The sequence below is a fragment of the Peromyscus maniculatus genome, chromosome 21, assembly GCF_049852395.1.
Source record: "Peromyscus maniculatus bairdii isolate BWxNUB_F1_BW_parent chromosome 21, HU_Pman_BW_mat_3.1, whole genome shotgun sequence".
NCBI lineage: Eukaryota > Metazoa > Chordata > Mammalia > Rodentia > Cricetidae > Peromyscus > Peromyscus maniculatus.
This window is the reverse complement of record NC_134872.1, coordinates 11,047,096-11,063,297: the sequence shown is the minus strand read 5'-3', so window position 1 is coordinate 11,063,297 and position 16,202 is coordinate 11,047,096. Positions and strand designations below refer to the sequence as shown.

General features: G+C 48.8%; 2 protein-coding genes and 1 pseudogene across 2 annotated transcripts; all 3 read left to right on the top strand.

Moving 5' to 3' along the window:
• The first annotated feature begins 3,018 nt into the window (after window positions 1–3,018).
• LOC102923122 (uncharacterized) lies at window positions 3,019–3,740 on the top strand (annotated as a pseudogene).
• Window positions 3,741–8,059: 4,319 nt separating this feature from the next.
• Window positions 8,060–9,562, top strand: LOC143269864 (uncharacterized). The gene is made up of 2 exons (XM_076557085.1): window positions 8,060–8,114; window positions 8,865–9,562. The coding sequence occupies exons 1-2, from the start codon at window positions 8,060–8,062 to the stop codon at window positions 9,560–9,562; spliced, it is 753 nt and encodes a 250-aa protein (XP_076413200.1).
• Window positions 9,563–14,513: 4,951 nt separating this feature from the next.
• Window positions 14,514–15,400, top strand: LOC143269863 (uncharacterized). The gene has a single exon (XM_076557084.1). The coding sequence runs from the start codon at window positions 14,750–14,752 to the stop codon at window positions 15,398–15,400; it is 651 nt and encodes a 216-aa protein (XP_076413199.1). The 5' UTR covers window positions 14,514–14,749.
• Window positions 15,401–16,202: the final 802 nt, after the last annotated feature.

Here is a 16,202-nt window from a genome sequence, read left to right as displayed (position 1 = left end):
CGTGGGTTTATCTCATGGAGTGGATTTGAAGTCTAATCAGATAGTGGTTGGTTACTCCCATGGGTTTGGTGCCACTTTTGTACTGGTGTACTTTGTGAACAAATCACCCTTGTAGATTTAAGGGTTTATAGATAGCTTGGTGTTTACCTTCATCCTCTGGGAGCATGCAGAGTGCCTGACAGTACCATGAACGGTCTCAGTAGGAGGGAAGATCTAGATAGGCACCAGCTCAACTTCTCAGAGTTCAGTGAGTTCTGCAGGGTTGTCCTCACCAACAGAGACTGGTCATCCATTTGTGGAGAGCCACCAATGGACTTCACAATAGCTTCAGTTGCTTGGTATTTGCATGGGGCCCCTTGGCCAACAACTCAATTAGATGTGATCCATTCCCAGCACTGGAGGTTTAATTTGGTGCCAAGAGATGTCGATTTGGAGTTTGTCTACACTGTTATTTGGTGAATCTATTCATATTTCTTATATATGTGTATAGAGAGATAAAGCAACGGATACATCTTTCATATATATATTTTAAAAAGCCTCTACTGAAATTGGTTTCCAAATGACCTCCAAATGGTCCTTAGTGTCAGGTGTCCTTCCATGTGCTCTCTCCCTCACTCCCCCTCTGTTCCCTTCTCTGTTTAATTCTCCCATTCTAGCCCCATCTTGTGCTTCCATAACTGTATATTCTATTTCCCCTTCTTTGGGAAATCCTTCCCTCCAATACTTTTCTCTATAACTAATCCCTGTGATTATTCAGATTGCACTTTCCTTACTGAAGACTTAACAGCTAACATCCATATATAAGCGAATGTATACGGTACATGTATTTTGGTTCTGGGTCACCTCAGTAAGGATAATTTGTCCCCCACCTCCATCAGTTTACCTGCAAATTTTGTGGTTTCATCTTTAAACAGCTGAGTAACATTCCATTGTGTAAATGTACCACATTTTCTTTATGCATTCATCCACTGAGAGACATCAGAGCTGATTCCATTTCTGGCTATTATGAATAGAGCAGCAATAAACATGGATGAGCAAGTGTCTCTGTAGTAGAATGTAGAGTCCTTTGGGTACATGCTCAAGAGAGGTTCAGCTGGATCTTGAGGTAGATCGATTTCCAGCTTCCTGAGGAACTGCCTCACTGACTTCCATAGTGGCTGTACAAGTTTTCATACACCCCAGCAATAAGTGTGGGTCCCCTTTTCCCACATTCTCACCAGCACGAGCTGTTGTTTGTTTTGTTGACCTTGGCCATTCTGCTTGGAGTAAGATGACATCTCAGAGGAGTTTGATTGGCATTCCTCTGATGACTAAGGAGGTTGAATTTTCTTTAAGTGTTTTTCAGCCTTATGTGTTTTATCCTCTAGAACTCTCTCCTTAGGCATGCACCACATTTTAATTGTGTTGTTTTCTTCATGCTCATTTTTCAAAGTTCATTCTGTATGTTAGACATGGGCCCTGTATCAGATGTGCAGCTGGTAAAGTCTTTTCCATGCTGCATGCTGCCACTGTCCAAATGACATTCCTGCTGACAGCGAAGTCTCTTTATTTTAATAATTGGGATGTCTCTATTTTGCCTTAGATTCTGATTTTGCTGTGTCTGTAGTTCTAATCCATGGCCTCTGATCTCCAGAAGTCTGACCAAGGCTGGTCATTGCTGCGCTAAGTGTTCCCATGGAAGTTTCAAAATTCCCCTGGGGCCGGGCAGTGGTGGCATACACCTTTAATTCCAGCACTTGGGAGGCAGAGTCAGGTGGGTTATTATGAGTTAGAGGACAGCCAGGTGTACAGAGCCAGGTCCAGGAAAGGCACCAAAAAGCCTGTCTGGAAAAAAAAAAGGCAAAACAAAAAAATCTTTCTTGGGTTGGACACAGCTTTCTCATTGGAAAAGCACATCCTGAGGATCTACCAAGTGGCTGTCTCCCCAGCTAAGCTCCCTGGGTGTGCAGGTTATTGTCTTTCAATAAATCTGGTGAGTCACAGCCTTTGGTTGAAATTAAACTCTCCATCTGACTGTATGGAGGACCCTATTGCACCATCTCACTCTGCCATTAGGGCCACAGATATTCCAAGCCCTGCCACCCATTCACCCACCCCAGACACTGTCGATGATAGAGGGAGAAGCTATTTGATAATCTAAAGCTCAGAGTGTCCCCAAGGATGAGCCCTTGACCTCAGAAAAGTGGCCCAGTATAGGGACTGTGAAATAATAAGTGACCAGAACCCAGGTTGTCCCCAAGGCTTGGAGCAGGGCTGAGCATGAGTAGGTGCCTGAGTCAGGCTCCAGTCAATACATTGTCCTCAGTGTGCCCGAGTCCCGCAGCAGAGTGGTGTTGAGGGACTGAGATGGCTGTGTCCCTGGGGCAACAGGAGTTCTGAGGACCTGGGTACAGGAGAAACTGCCAGAACTCAGAGGACACAAAGGCCTATGAATGTCATGGACACTGTCAGGGGCTCCAGAGAAGTTCAACTTCAACTTGAAAGGTGACAGAAGCCTTCATCTTCTTGCTCACTTTGACTCCATCAGGCCTCCCACAGGCACCAGGGGATCCTTGAGTTCTCACCCAAAGAAGGGACATCCCTAGACATCAAGTCCTACAAAACAGGTCAGGAGCACATGCCACCATCTTCTTATCCCACCCCTGGGCTGTCCTCCCTCCATCTCTGCCCAGCTTCAGAAGCTGCCTCAAGCACTAAGACTTCAGAGATAGGACAGTGGCTGCCACCTCCAGAAGGTCACCTGTCTGCTGCCATCCCCACCTCCCATGAGATCTGGTCATCTCTGTGGTGTTTCCCCAGGGGCAGTGACAGCAGACAGCAGTATTTGTTGATGGTCCCTCACTAGTGACAAAACAGGCTGACCCCAAACACAGACAGGGAAAAGGAAGCCAGGAGCTGAGGCACAACACAAGCAGCCCAGGGGTATAAATGCTGCCACCAGACACCTCACACACACACACACTCAACACTCACTCACTCACTCACTCACAGACTCACCCTCCTCCAGCCAACCCCGCCATGGCCGCCTCCACTATGTCTGTCTGCTCTGACGCCCGCACCAACTCCTCCTGGCAGGTGGATGACTGCCCAGAGAGCTGCTGTGAGCCTACCTGCTGTGCCCCCAGCTGCTGCCAGTCCAGCTGTTGTGTGCCCAGCTGCTGTGTGCCCAGCTGCTGCCAGCCCAGCTGCTGCCAGCCCAGCTGCTGCCAGTCCAGCTGTTGTGCCCCCAGCTGCTGTACCCCAGCCTCCTGCCTGACCCTCATCTGCACCCCGTGAGCTGTGTGTCCAGCCCCTGCTGCCAATCTGTCTGCTGCTCACCCTCATGCTGCCAGCCCTCTTGCTGTCAATCTTCCTGCTGTGTGCCTGTCTGCTGCACACCCTCATGCTGCCAGCCATCCTGCTGTGTGCCTCTCTGCTGCAAGCCTGTCTGCTGTACACCCATCTGCTCTGGACCCTCATGCTGCCAGCAGTCTAGCTGCCAGCCCTCATGCTGTCAATCTTCCTGCTGTGTGCCTGTCTGCTGCAAGCCTGTCTGCTGCAAGCCCTGCTCCAGCGTGTCCCTGCTCTGCCACCCTGTGTGCAGACCTGCCTGCTGTGTGCCCACCTCCTCCTGCTGTGCCTCCTCCTGCCAGCCCAGCTGCTGCAAGCCCTGCTCCAGTGTGTCCCTGCTCTGCCGCCCTGCCTGCTCCCGCCAGGCCTGCTGTGGCCTCTCCTCATGCCAGAAGTCCAGCTGCTGCTGACCTGTCCCATGCTTCAGAATACCCCAGGTGCAGGTCTGATACCCTCAGAGTTGTGATCTCAGCCAAGCCGTCCTGCTCCCCACAACTGGGTCAGCCTGATACCCTCCTCTCCCTCCTCAGCCCCCAGTGTCCTCTGTATTGCTTATTCCCACACTTTTCATCTGCCTCCATGGTGGCTACCATCCCATGACCAATTGATGACCTGTGAGGCCTGAAAACCTTCTAAGGACTCCCAGGAGAATCTGGCCACCCATAGGGGCAGGTGTGTGTGGTCCAGGTCGGTCTCTCTGGTACCCTGACCTGAGCTGCATCTAATGTTGGCCTTCCACTGATTGACTGGTTGTCCTGTTTGTGTGGCTCTTTTGAAGCAGTCATTACCCAACAGGCTCCAGGGAGACACTTTGTGGCTACTGGACACCTGACCTAGTTAGAGACAGCAGGCTCTGGCTTCTGTTCCCCTGTCCTGGGTCCTGGAACTGAGTTGACATGGGATCTGCTTCTCTGTGACCTTCATCCTCCACTGAGCTCCCCTCTCCCTCCTGGCGGCCCTCCATTGCCATCTTCTACTCTTGTGAAATACAATAAAACTCGAGTTTCACGAAGAGCTTGTGATGTTCATCTGGTTCTTTAAGATTCCACATATATTCTGTTTTCAGGATGACTGGTCATTTTCGTATTGGTTCTCTCTTGGATCCAAATCTGTTTCCAGAAGTTTCTGCCAATTCTTACTCTGGTGGCTTTTTCCCAGAGTGCCTCATCTTTTTGGCTGAGTCATGGTCTTGTCCCCGACAGAGCACCAATGGAGGCCTTGGGTGAAGATGCTGAAGTACCAGGGCCATGATCAGCTGTGTTAGATTTGGGGCTTGCTCCCAAAGACCAACCAGAACACATGAGTGTGTGGGGCTAGAGTGGTTTTCATGCAAACATGTGAGCACATACACACAAATGTACACAAATGATATTGCTCCTATGTGTTCTTTGCACAGTCAGTGGTCTTATTGAGGTTCATATTGTATCTATAAATCCTAAAAACCAGGGACACAGGTCTGGAGAAAGGAGTCAGTAGTTAACATCACATAATTAATTTTCATAGAATCCAAATTCGTTTTCCAAGACCCATGTCAGGTATCTCACATGGACTCAGAACTCGTGCTTTGAGGAATCCATTATCTTCTTCTAGTTTCCATAGACACCCACAGGTGCTTCACAGAAACCTACACATAAGTAAAAATAACCCTTAACAAGATCTGAGATGTTAAAATGGCTTGTCCATAAATGTTTGGCTTTTAAAGGGTCTGGAGCAGGGTGGAGACTATGTAGTCTCTTGTCTTCTGCTGTCCTGGCTGTCTGCTGATCGCTTCTGGGCCACTGGCTTCTCCTGTGGATTTAAAGAAATGAACAAATCAGAATAAGACAAAACAAATCAGAAAAAAAAGAGCCAAAGAAAAGCACAGGAAACACATACACATGCAGAGACACACACTTTTGCACATAGAGAAATGCCATAAAAGCATAAAATTGGAAACCCTAATAATATACATAAGTATATATATATATTGTATTTACATACTATATGTGTGTATATATATATATTTATATGACAAAGACCTATAAGATTAAAAGACATACACACACACACACATACACACACACACACACACACACACACACACACACACACACACACACAAAGAAAAGTCTAGACAAAGTATTAGGAAAGTAAAAATCTCCAAAAATACCTTTGAGTTTGTTTTGTGCTGGCCATCTGCTGCTGGGCATGGGGTGTGCTCTTAAGTGTGGTTTGTGGACCCAGTGAGAGTCTGTGGTAACACTTACTTTTCCTTTGTGTGTGGTTCTCAGTTGGAATTAGGGATGGGGTTTGTGTCCACTTGTCCTTTCAGTACTGAGAACCCCTGTCTGACTTAGACCGTGCTTGCTGCCACAGTCTTTGTGATTTCACCATCTTGGGGTCCAGAAGGCTTTGTGTCCTTAGTGTCCTCCATCGCCAGTGGCTCTTGGAATGTCTCTGCGTCATCCCTGAGCACCGAGAAAAGGAATTTTATGGGGACATCCCATTTGAGGCCGGGTGCTCCAAGGTCTCTCGGTCTCTCACGTTGTCCAGTTTGAGTCTTTGTATTCGGTCCCATCTTCTGCAGAGGAGGCTTCTTGGATGATGGCTGAGCAAGACACTGGCGCACAAGCACAGCAGGAGCCATTAGAGGTCCCTTCAGGGCTAGGTTTCCATGGCCGACCTGGTCTCAGGTTCTTGGCCACCCAAGCAGTGTCAGGCATGGGTTTCATCTCATGGAGTGGGTCTGAAGTCTATTCAGATAGTGGTTGGTTACTCCCACGGGTTGGGTGCCACTTTTGGACTAGTGTACTTTGTGGGCAAATCACCCTTGTAGACTGAAGGGTTTATAGCTAGCTTGGTGTTTACCTTCATCCTACGGGAGCATGCAGAGTGCCTGACAGTACCTCCTCCTCAGTAGGAGGAAAGACTCTGGATAGGCACCAGCTCAACTTCTCAGAGTTCAGTGAGGTCCTGAGGTGTTGTCTTCACCAACAGAGCCTGGCCTTCCATTGTGAAGAGCAACCAATGGCCTTCTCAATAGCTTCAGTTGCTTGGGGGTTTGCATGGGCCCCTTGGCCAACAACTCAATTAGATGTGATCCATTTCCAGCACTGAAGGTTTAATTTGGTGCCAAGAGATGTCGATTTGGAGCTTTGTCTACACTGTTATTTGGTGAATCTATTCATACTTCTTACATGTGTGTATAGAGAGATAAAGATATGGATATATATGGTTTCCAATTGACCCCCAAATAGTCCTTAGTGTTAGGTGTCCTTCCATGTGTCTCTTCCTCACTCCCCTTCTATTCCCTCCTCTGTTTAATTCTCCCATTCTAGCTCCATCTTGTCCTTCCATAACTATCTATTCTATTTTCTCATCCTTAGGAAATCCTTGCCTCCAATACTTTTCTCTATACCTAACCCCTGTGTTATGCCGACTGTACTTTCCTTATAGAAGACTTACCAGCTAACACCCACATATAAGCAAATACATACCATACTTGTCATTTTGGATGTGGGTCACCTCAGTCAGGATAATTTTTTCCCTATCTCCATCAGTTTAGGTAAGAATTCTGCGCTTTCATCTTTAAACAATTGTGTAACATTCCATTGTGTAAATGAACCACATTTTCATAAGCTATTCATTAGTTAATGGACATCTAGACTGTTTCCATTTCTGGCTATTATGATAGAGCAGCAATGAACATGAATGAGCAAGTGTCTCTGTAGTAGAATGTAGAGTCCTTTGGGTACATATCCAAGAGAGAGAGGTTCAGGTGGATCTTGAGGTAGGTTGATTTCTGGCTTCCTGAGGAACTGCCACAGTGACTTCCATTGTGGCTGCACAAGTTTTCATACACCCCAGCAATAAGTGTGGGTCCCCTTTCCCCACATTCTCACCATAAGAACCTGTTGTTTGTTTTGTTGACCTTGGCCCTTCTTCTTGGAGTAAGATGACATCTCAGAATAGTTTGATGGGCATTCCTCTGATGACTAAGGAGGTTGAACTTTTCTTTAAGTGTTTTTCAGCCATATGTGTTTTATCCTCTAGAACTCTCTGCTTAGGCATGCACACCATTTTAATTGTGTTGTTTTCTTCATGCTCATTTTTCAAAGTTCATTCTGTATGTTAGACATGGGCCCTGTATCAGATGTGCAGCTGGTAAAGTCTATTCCATTCTGTATGCTGACCCTGACAGCATACATGACTGTCCCAGTGACAGTCCCTGATGGCATGAATCCCTTTATTTTATTCATTGGGATGTCTCTATTTTGCCTTAGATTCTGAAATGGTTTTGCTCTGTATGTAGTTCTGTCCTATGGCCTCTGGTCTCCAGGATTCTGACCAAGACTGGTCATTGCTGCCCTCAGGATTCCGTGGAAGTTTTCAAGATCTTTCCGAGGGTTGGGCACACAGATTTCTCATTGTAACAGCTCAGCCTGAGGATCTAACAAGTAGCTGTCTCATCAGCTAAGCTCCCTGAGTGGGCAGGTCATTGTCTTTCAGTAAATCAGGCGAGTCACAGGCTTTGGTTGAAATTAAACTCTCCATCTGACTGCATGGAGGATCCTATCACACCATCTCACTCTGCCATTAGAGCCACAGATATTCCAAGCCCTGCCACCCATTCACCCACCCCAGACACTGTCATTGATAGAGGGAGAAGCTATTTGACAATCTAAAGCTCAGATATCTCCAAGGATGTGCCCTTGACCTCAGAAAAGTGGCAGAGTACAGGGTCCGTGAAATGATAAGTGACTGGATCCCAGGGAGTCCCCAAGGCTTGGAGCAAGTGAGCATGAGTAGGTGCCTGAGTTGGGCTCCGGTAAATACATTGTCCTCAGTGTGCCCGAGTCCTGCAGCAGAGTGGTGTTGATGGACTGAGCTGGCTGTGTCCCTGGGGCAGCAGGATCTCTGAGGACCTGGGTACAGGAGAAACTGCCAGAGCTCAGATGACACAAAGGCCTATGAATGTCATGGACACTGTCAGGGGCTCCAGAGAAGTTCAACGTCAACTTCAAACGTGACAGAAGCCTTCACCCTCTTGCTCGCTTTGACTCCATCAGGCCTCCCACAGGCACCAGGGGATCCTTCAGTTCTCACTGACAGAAGGGACATCCCTAGACATCAAGTCCTACAAAACAGGTCAAGAGCACATGCCACCATCTTCTTATCCCACCACTGGGCTGTCCTCCCTCCATCTCTGCCCAGATTCAGAAACTGCCTCAAGCTCTAAGACTTCAGAGATAGGACAGTGGCTGCCACCTCCAGAAGGTCACCTGGCTGCTGTCATCCCCACCTCCCATGAGATCTGGTCATCTCTGTGGGGTTTCCCCAGGGGCAGTGTCAGCAGACAGCATTATTTGTTGATGGTCCCTCACTAATGAGAAAACAGGCTGACCCCAAACACAGACAGGGAAAAGGAAGCCAGGAGCTGAGGCACAACACAAGCAGCCCAGGGGTATAAATGCTGCCACCAGACAGCTCACACACACACACACACACATACATACACACTCACTCTCTCACAAACTTACTCTCCTCCTTCCAAGCCCACCAGGCCGCCTCCACCATGTCTGTCTGCTCTGACACCCGCACCAACTCCTCCTGGCAGGTGGAAGACTGCCCAGAGAGCTGCTGTGAGCCTACCTGCTGTGCCCCCAGCTGCTGCCAGTCCAGCTGTTGTGTGCCCAGCTGCTGTGTGCCCAGCTGCTGCCAGCCCAGCTGCTGTGTGCCCAGCTGTTGTGTGCCCAGCTGCTGCATGCCCAGCTGCTGCCAGCCCAGCTGCTGTGCCCCAGCCTCCTGCCTGACCCTCATCTGCACCCCAGTGAGCTGTGTGTCCAGCCCCTGCTGCCAATCTGCCTGCAGCAGTTGCTGCACCCCCTCATGCTGCACCTCCTCACCTTGTTGTGTGACCCTGTGCTGCAAGCCTGTCTGCTGCACACCCATCTGCTCTGGATCCTCCTCATGCTGCCAGCAGTCTAGCTGCCAGCCCTCATGCTGTCAATCTTCCTGCTGCGTGCCTGTCTGCTGCAAGCCTGTCTGCTGCAAGCCCTGCTCCAGCGTGTCCCTGCTCTGCCGCCCTGTGTGCAGACCTGCCTGCTGTGTGCCCACCTCCTCCTGCTGTGCCTCCTCCTGCCAGCCCAGCTGCTGCAAGCCCTGCTCCAGCATTTCCCTGCTCTGCCGCCCTGCCTGCTCCCGCCAGGCCTGCTGTGGCCTCTCCTCATGCCAGAAGTCCAGCTGCTGCTGACCTGTCCCATGCTTCAGAGTCCCCCAGTGTAGGTCTGATACCCTCAGAGTTGTGATCCCAGCCGTCCTGCTCCCAAAACTGGGCTCAGCCTCATAACCCATCTCTCCGTCCTCAGCCCCCAGTGTCCTCTGTATTGCTTATTTCCACACTTTTCATCTGCCCAGTGGTGGCTACCATCCCATGACCAGTTGTTGACCTGTGAGTCCTGAAAACCTTCTAAGGCCTCCCAGGAGAATCTGGCCACCCATGGGGGCAGGTGTGTGTGGTATAGGACGGTCTCTCTGGCACCCTGGCTTCGAGTTGCATCCTGTTGTCCTGTTTCTGTTTCTATGGCTCCTTTGAAGCAGTCATTACCCAACAGGATCCAGGGAGACACTTTGTGGCTACTGGACACCTGATCCAGTTAGAAACAGCAGGCTCTGGCTCCTGTCCCCCTTTCCTGGTCCTCGGAGCTGAGCTGACATGGAGGTCTCCTCCTCTGTGACCTCCCTCCTCCACTGAGCTCCCCTCTCCCTCCTGGCGGCCCTCCATTGCCATCTTCTACTCTTGTGAGATAAAATAAACCTGGAGATCCACAAAGAGCCTGTGATGTTGATCTGGTTCTTTAAGCCTCTACATTTATTCTGTTTCCAGTCTGACTGCTCATTTCCACATCAATTATCTCTTGGATCCAATTCTGTTTCTAGAAATTTCTGCTAGTTCTCACTCTGGTGGCTTTTTCCCAGAGTGCCTCATCTTTTTGGCTGAGTCGTGGTTTTGTCCCCGACAGAGCACCAATGGAGGCCTTGGGTGAAGATGCAGAAGCACCAGGGCCAAGATCAGCTGTGTTAGATTTGGGGTTTGCTCCCAAGACCTCCCAGAACATAGAGTTTGTGGGGCTAGAGTGGATTTCATGCAAACATGTGAACACATACACATAAATGTACACAAATGATATTGCTCCTATGTGTTGTTCTTTGTTCAGTCAGTGTTCTTGTTGGGGTACATATTGTATCTATAAATCCTAAAAACCCAGGGACATGGGGCTAGAGAAAGGGATTAGTTGTTAACAGCAACTACTGCTCCTTTAGAGGATCCAAATTCGGTTTCCAAGACCCATGTCAGGTGTCTCACACACACCCAGAACTCGTGCTCCGAGGAAACCAATACCTTCTTCTGGTTTCCACAGGCACCCACAGGTGCTGCACAGAAAACTTCACGTAAGTAAAAATAAATCTTCACAAGACCTAGGATTTATAATGACATGTCCATGAATGTTTGGCTTTTAAAGAGTCTGGAGCAGGGTGGAGACTAAGCAGTCTTTTGTCTTCTCCTGTCCTGGTTTTCTGCTGATCACTTCTGGGCCATTGGCTTCACCTGTGGATTGTTAAAAAAACAACAACAACAAACAAACCAAAAAACAAACAAAAAAAAACCAAAAACAAAACCACAAACACATGAGAATAGGACAAAACAAAACAGAAAAAAATAACCAAAGAAATGCACGAGAAACACATACATGTGCAGAGACACACATTTTTGCACATAGAGAAATCCCATTAAAGCACAAAATTGGAAACCCTAATAATAAACATATGTATATATAGTGTATAAACATTTTATATATATATATATATACCAAAGACCTGTGAAATTAAAACACACACACACACACACACACACACACACACACACATATATATATATATATATATATATATATATATATATATATATATATATATATATATATATAAAGGAAAATAGCCAGACAAAGCATTATGAAAGCAAAAGCCTCCAAAAGTACCATTGAGGGTTTTTTTTTTGGTGTTGAGCATCTACTGCTGGGCATGGGGCGTGCCCTTAACTGTGGTTTTTATGCCCAGTGAGATTCTATGGAATAAAACTTATTTTTCCTTTGTGAGTGGTTCTCATTTGGAATTAGGGATGGGGTTTGTGTCCACTTGTCCTTTCAGTACTGGGAACCCCATCTGACTTAGACCTGTGCAGGCTCCGTCCATGCAGCTACAGTCTCTGTGAGTTTACCCTCTTGGTGTCCAGAAGGCTTTGTTTCCTTGGTGTCCTCCACTGCCAGTAGCACTTGGAATCTCTCTGCATCCTCTCTGAACCCCGAGAGAAGAATTTTATGGGGACATCCCATGTGGAGCCGGGTGCTCCAAGGTCTCTCGGTCTCTCACGTTGTCCAGTTTGAGTCTCTGTATTTGGTCCCATCTTCTGCAGAGGAGGCTTCTTGGATGATGGCTGAGCAAGACACTGGCGCACAAGCACAGCAGGAGGCCATTAGAGGTCACTTCAGAGCTAGGTTTCCATGGCCGACCTGGTCTCAGGTTCTTGGCCACCCAAGCAGTGTCAGGCGTGGGTTTCATCTCATGGAGTGGGTCTGAAGTCTAATCAGATAGTGGTTGGTTACTCCCACAGGTTGGGTGCCACTTTTGGACTGGTGTACTTTGTGGACAAATCACCCTTGGAAAATTGAAGGGTTTATAGCTAGCTTGGTGTTTACCTTCGTCCTACGGGAGCATGCAGAGTGCCTGACAGTACCTCCTCCTCAGTAGGAGGGAAGACTCTGGATAGGCACCAGCTCAACTTCTCAGAGTTCAGTGAGTTCTGTAGGGTTGTCTTCACCAACAGAGCTTTGCTTCCATTGTGGAGAGCAAGCAAAGGCCTTCACAATAGCTTCAGTTGCTTGGGGGTTTGCATGGGGCCCCTTGGTCAACAACTCAATTAGATGTGATCCATTCCCAGCACTGGAGGTTTAATTTGGTGCCAGAGATGTCGATTTGGAGCTTTGTCTCCCCTGTTATTTGGTGAATCTAATCATAGTTCTTACATGTGTGTATAGAGAGATAAAGATATGGATATATATGGTTTCCAGTTGACCCCCAAATGGTCCTTAGTGTTAGGTGTCCTTCCATGTGTCTCTTCCTACTCCCCTTCTATTCCCTGCTCTGTTTAATTCTCCCATTCTAGCTCGATCTTGTCCTTCCATAGCTATATATTCTATTTTCTCTTCCTTAGGAAATCCTTTCCTCCAATACTCTTCTCTATACCTAACCCCTGTGATATGCAGACTGTACTTTCCTTATAAAAGACTTACCAGCTAACACCCACATATAAGCAAATACATACCATACTTGTCATTTTGGATGTGGGTCACCTCAGTCAGGATAATTTTTTCCCTATCTCCATCAGTTTAGCTAAGAATTTTGCGGTTTCACCTTTAAACATTGGTGTAACATTCCATTGTGTAAATGGACCACATTATCATAAGCTATTCATTAGTTAATGGACATCTAGACTGTTTCCATTTCTGGCTATTATGATAGAGCAGCAATGAACATGAATGAGCAAGTGTCTCTGTAGTAGAATGTAGAGTCCTTTTGGTACATATCCAAGAGAGGTTCAGCTGGATCTTGAGGTAGGTTGATTTCTGGCTTCCTGAGGAACTGCCACACTGACTTCCATGGTGGCTGTACAAGTTTTCATGCACCCCAGCAGTAAGTGTGGGTCCCCTTTCTCCACATTCTCACCAGCATGAGCTGTTGTTTGTTTTGTTGACCTTGGCCATTCTGATGGGAGTAAGATGACATCTCAGAATAGTTTGATGGGCTTTCCTCTGATGACTAAGGAGGTTGAACTTTTCTTTAAGTGTTTTTCAGCCGGATGTGTTTTATCCTCTAGAACTCTCTCCTTAGGCATGCACCCCATTTTAATTGTGTTGTTTTCTTCATGCTCATTTTTCAAAGTTCATTCTGTATGTTAGACATTGGCCCTGTATCAGATGTGCAGCAGGTAAAGTCTTTTCCATGCTGTATGCTGCCCCTGACAGCATACATGTCTGTCCCAGTGACAGTCCTCCTGATGGCATGAATCCCTTTATTTTATTCATTGGGAGGTCTCTATTTTGCCTTAGATTCTGAAATGGTTTTGCTCTGTCTGTAGTTCTGACCTATGGCCTCTGGTCTCCAGGAGTCTGACCAAGACTGGTCATTGCTGCCCTCAGGATTCCGTGGAAGATTTCAAGATCTTTCCCAGGGTTGGGCACACAGCTTTCTCATTGTAACAGCTCAGCCTGAGGATCTAACAAGTAGCTGTCTCATCAGCTGAGCTCCCTGAGTGGGCAGGTTATTGTCTTTCAGTAAATCTGGTGAGTCACAGGCTTTGGTTGAAATTAAACTCTCCATCTGACTGCATGGAGGACCCTATCACACCATCTCACTCTGCCATTAGAGCCACAGATATTCCAAGCCCTGCCACCCATTCACCCACCCCAGACACTCTCGATGATAGAGAGAGAAGCTATTTGACAATCTAAAGTTTAGATATCTCCAAGGATGTGCCCTTGACCTCAGAAAAGTGGCAGAGTACAGGGTCCGTGAAATGATAAGTGACTGGATCCCAGGGTGTCCCCAAGACTTGGAGCAGGGCTGAGCATGAGTAGGTGCCTGAGTTGGGCTCCGGTAAGTATATTGTCCTCAGTTTGCCCAAGTCCCCTACCAGAGTGGTGTTGATGGACTGAGCTGGCTGTGTCCCTGGAGCAACAGGAGCTCTGAGGACCTGGGTACAGGAGAAACTGCCAGAGCTCAGAGGACACAAAGGCCCATGAATGTCATGGACACTGTCAGGGGCTCCAGAGAAGTTCACCTTCAACTTGAAAGGTGACAGAAGCCTTCACCCTCTTGCTCACTTTGACTCCATCAGGCCTGCCACAGGCACCAGGGGATCCTTGAGTTCTCACTGACAGAAGGGACATCCCTAGACTTCGAGTCCTACAGAACAGTTCAGGAGCACATGCGACCATCTTCTTATCCCACCCTTTGGCTGTCCTCTCTCCACCTCGACCAAGCTTCAGAAGCTGCCTCAAGCACTAAGATTTCAGAGATAGGACAGTGCCTGCTACCTCCAGAAGGTCACCTGTCTGCTGCCATCCCCACCTCCCATGAGACCTGGTCATCTCTGTGGGGTTTCCCCAGGGGCAGTGACAGCAGACAGCATTATTTGTTGATGGTCCCTCACTAGTGACAAAACAAGCTGACCCCAAACACAGACAGGGAAAAGGAAGCCAGGAGCTGAGGCACAACACAAGCAGCCCAGGGGTATAAATGCTGCCACCAGACACCTCACACACACACACATACATACACACTCACTCTCTCACAGACACACCCTCCTCCATCCAACCCCGCCATGGCCGCCTCCACCATGTCTGTCTGCTCTGACGCCCGCACCAACTCCTCCTGGCAGGTGGATGACTGCCCAGAGAGCTGCTGTGAGCCTACCTGCTGTGCCCCCAGCTGCTGCCAGTCCAGCTGTTGTGTGCCCAGCTGCTGTGTGCCCAGCTGCTGCCAGCCCAGCTGTTGTGTGCCCAGCTGCTGCCAGCCCAGCTGCTGTGTGCCCAGCTGCTGTGCCCCAGCCTCCTGCCTGACCCTCATCTGCACCCCAGTGAGCTGTGTGTCCAGCCCCTGCTGCCAATCTGTCTGCTGCACACCCTCATGCTGCCAGCCCTCCTGCTGTGTGCCTGTCTGCTGCACACCCGTCTGTTCTGGATCCTCCTCATGCTGCCAGCAGTCTAGCTGCCAGCCCTCATGCTGTCAATCTTCCTGCTGTGTGCCTGTCTGCTGCAAGCCTGTCTGCTGCAAGCCCTGCTCCAGCGTGTCCCTGCTCTGCCGCCCTCTGTGCAGACCTGCCTGCTGTGTGCCCACCTCCTCCTGCTGTGCCTCCTCCTGCCAGCCCAGCTGCTGCAAGCCCTGCTCCAGCATTTCCCTGCTCTGCCGCCCTGCCTGCTCCCGCCAGGCCTGCTGTGGCCTCTCCTCATGCCAGAAGTCCAGCTGCTGCTGACCTGTCCCATGCTTCAGAGTACCCCAGTGCAGGTCTGATACCCTCAGAGTTGTGATCCCAGCTGTCTTGCTCCCCACAACTGGGCTCAGCCTCATACCCACCTCTCCCTCCTCAGCCCCCAGTGTCCTCTGTATTGCTTATTCCCACACTTTTCATCTTCCCAGTGGTGGCTACCATCCCATGACCAGGTGGTGACCTGTGAGTCCTGAAAACCTTCTAAGGCCTCCCAGGAGAATCTGGCCACCCATGGGGGCAGGTGTGTGTGGTATAGGACGGTCTCTCTGGCACCCTGGCTTCGAGTTGCATCCTGTTGTCCTGTTTCTGTTTCTATGGCTCCTTTGAAGCAGTCATTACCCAACAGGCTCCAGGGAGACACTTTGTGGCTACTGGACACCTGATCCAGTTAGAGACAGCAGGCTCTGGCTCCTATCCCCCTTTCCTGGTCCTCGGAGCTGAGCTGACATGGAGGTCTCCTCCTCTGTGACCTCCCTCCTCCACTGAGCTCCCCTCTCCCTCCTGGCGGCCCTCCATTGTCATCTTCTACTCTTATGAGATAAAATAAAACTGGAGATCCACAAAGAGCTTGTGATGTTCATCTGGTTCTTAAGCCTCTACATTTATTCTCTTTCCAGTCTGACTGCTCATTTCCACATCAGTCATCTCTTGGATCCAATTCTGTTTCTAGAAATGTCTGCTAGTTCTCACTCTGGTGGCTTTTTCCCAGAGTGCCTCATCTTTTTGGCTGAGTCGTGGTCTTGTGCCCGACAGAGCACCAATGGAGACTCTGGGTGAAGATGTAGAA

Excerpts from the sequence above, each read along its gene's own strand:
- LOC143269864 (XM_076557085.1), top strand. The coding sequence starts at position 8,060 with ATGATAAGTGACTGGATCCCAGGGAGTCCCCAAGGCTTGGAGCAAGTG. Across the intron at positions 8,115-8,864 it reads CTTGGAGCAAGTGAGCATGA|CCCACCAGGCCGCCTCCACC; the intron begins GTAGGTGCCTGA and ends CCTCCTTCCAAG.
- LOC143269863 (XM_076557084.1), top strand. The coding sequence starts at position 14,750 with ATGGCCGCCTCCACCATGTCTGTCTGCTCTGACGCCCGCACCAACTCC.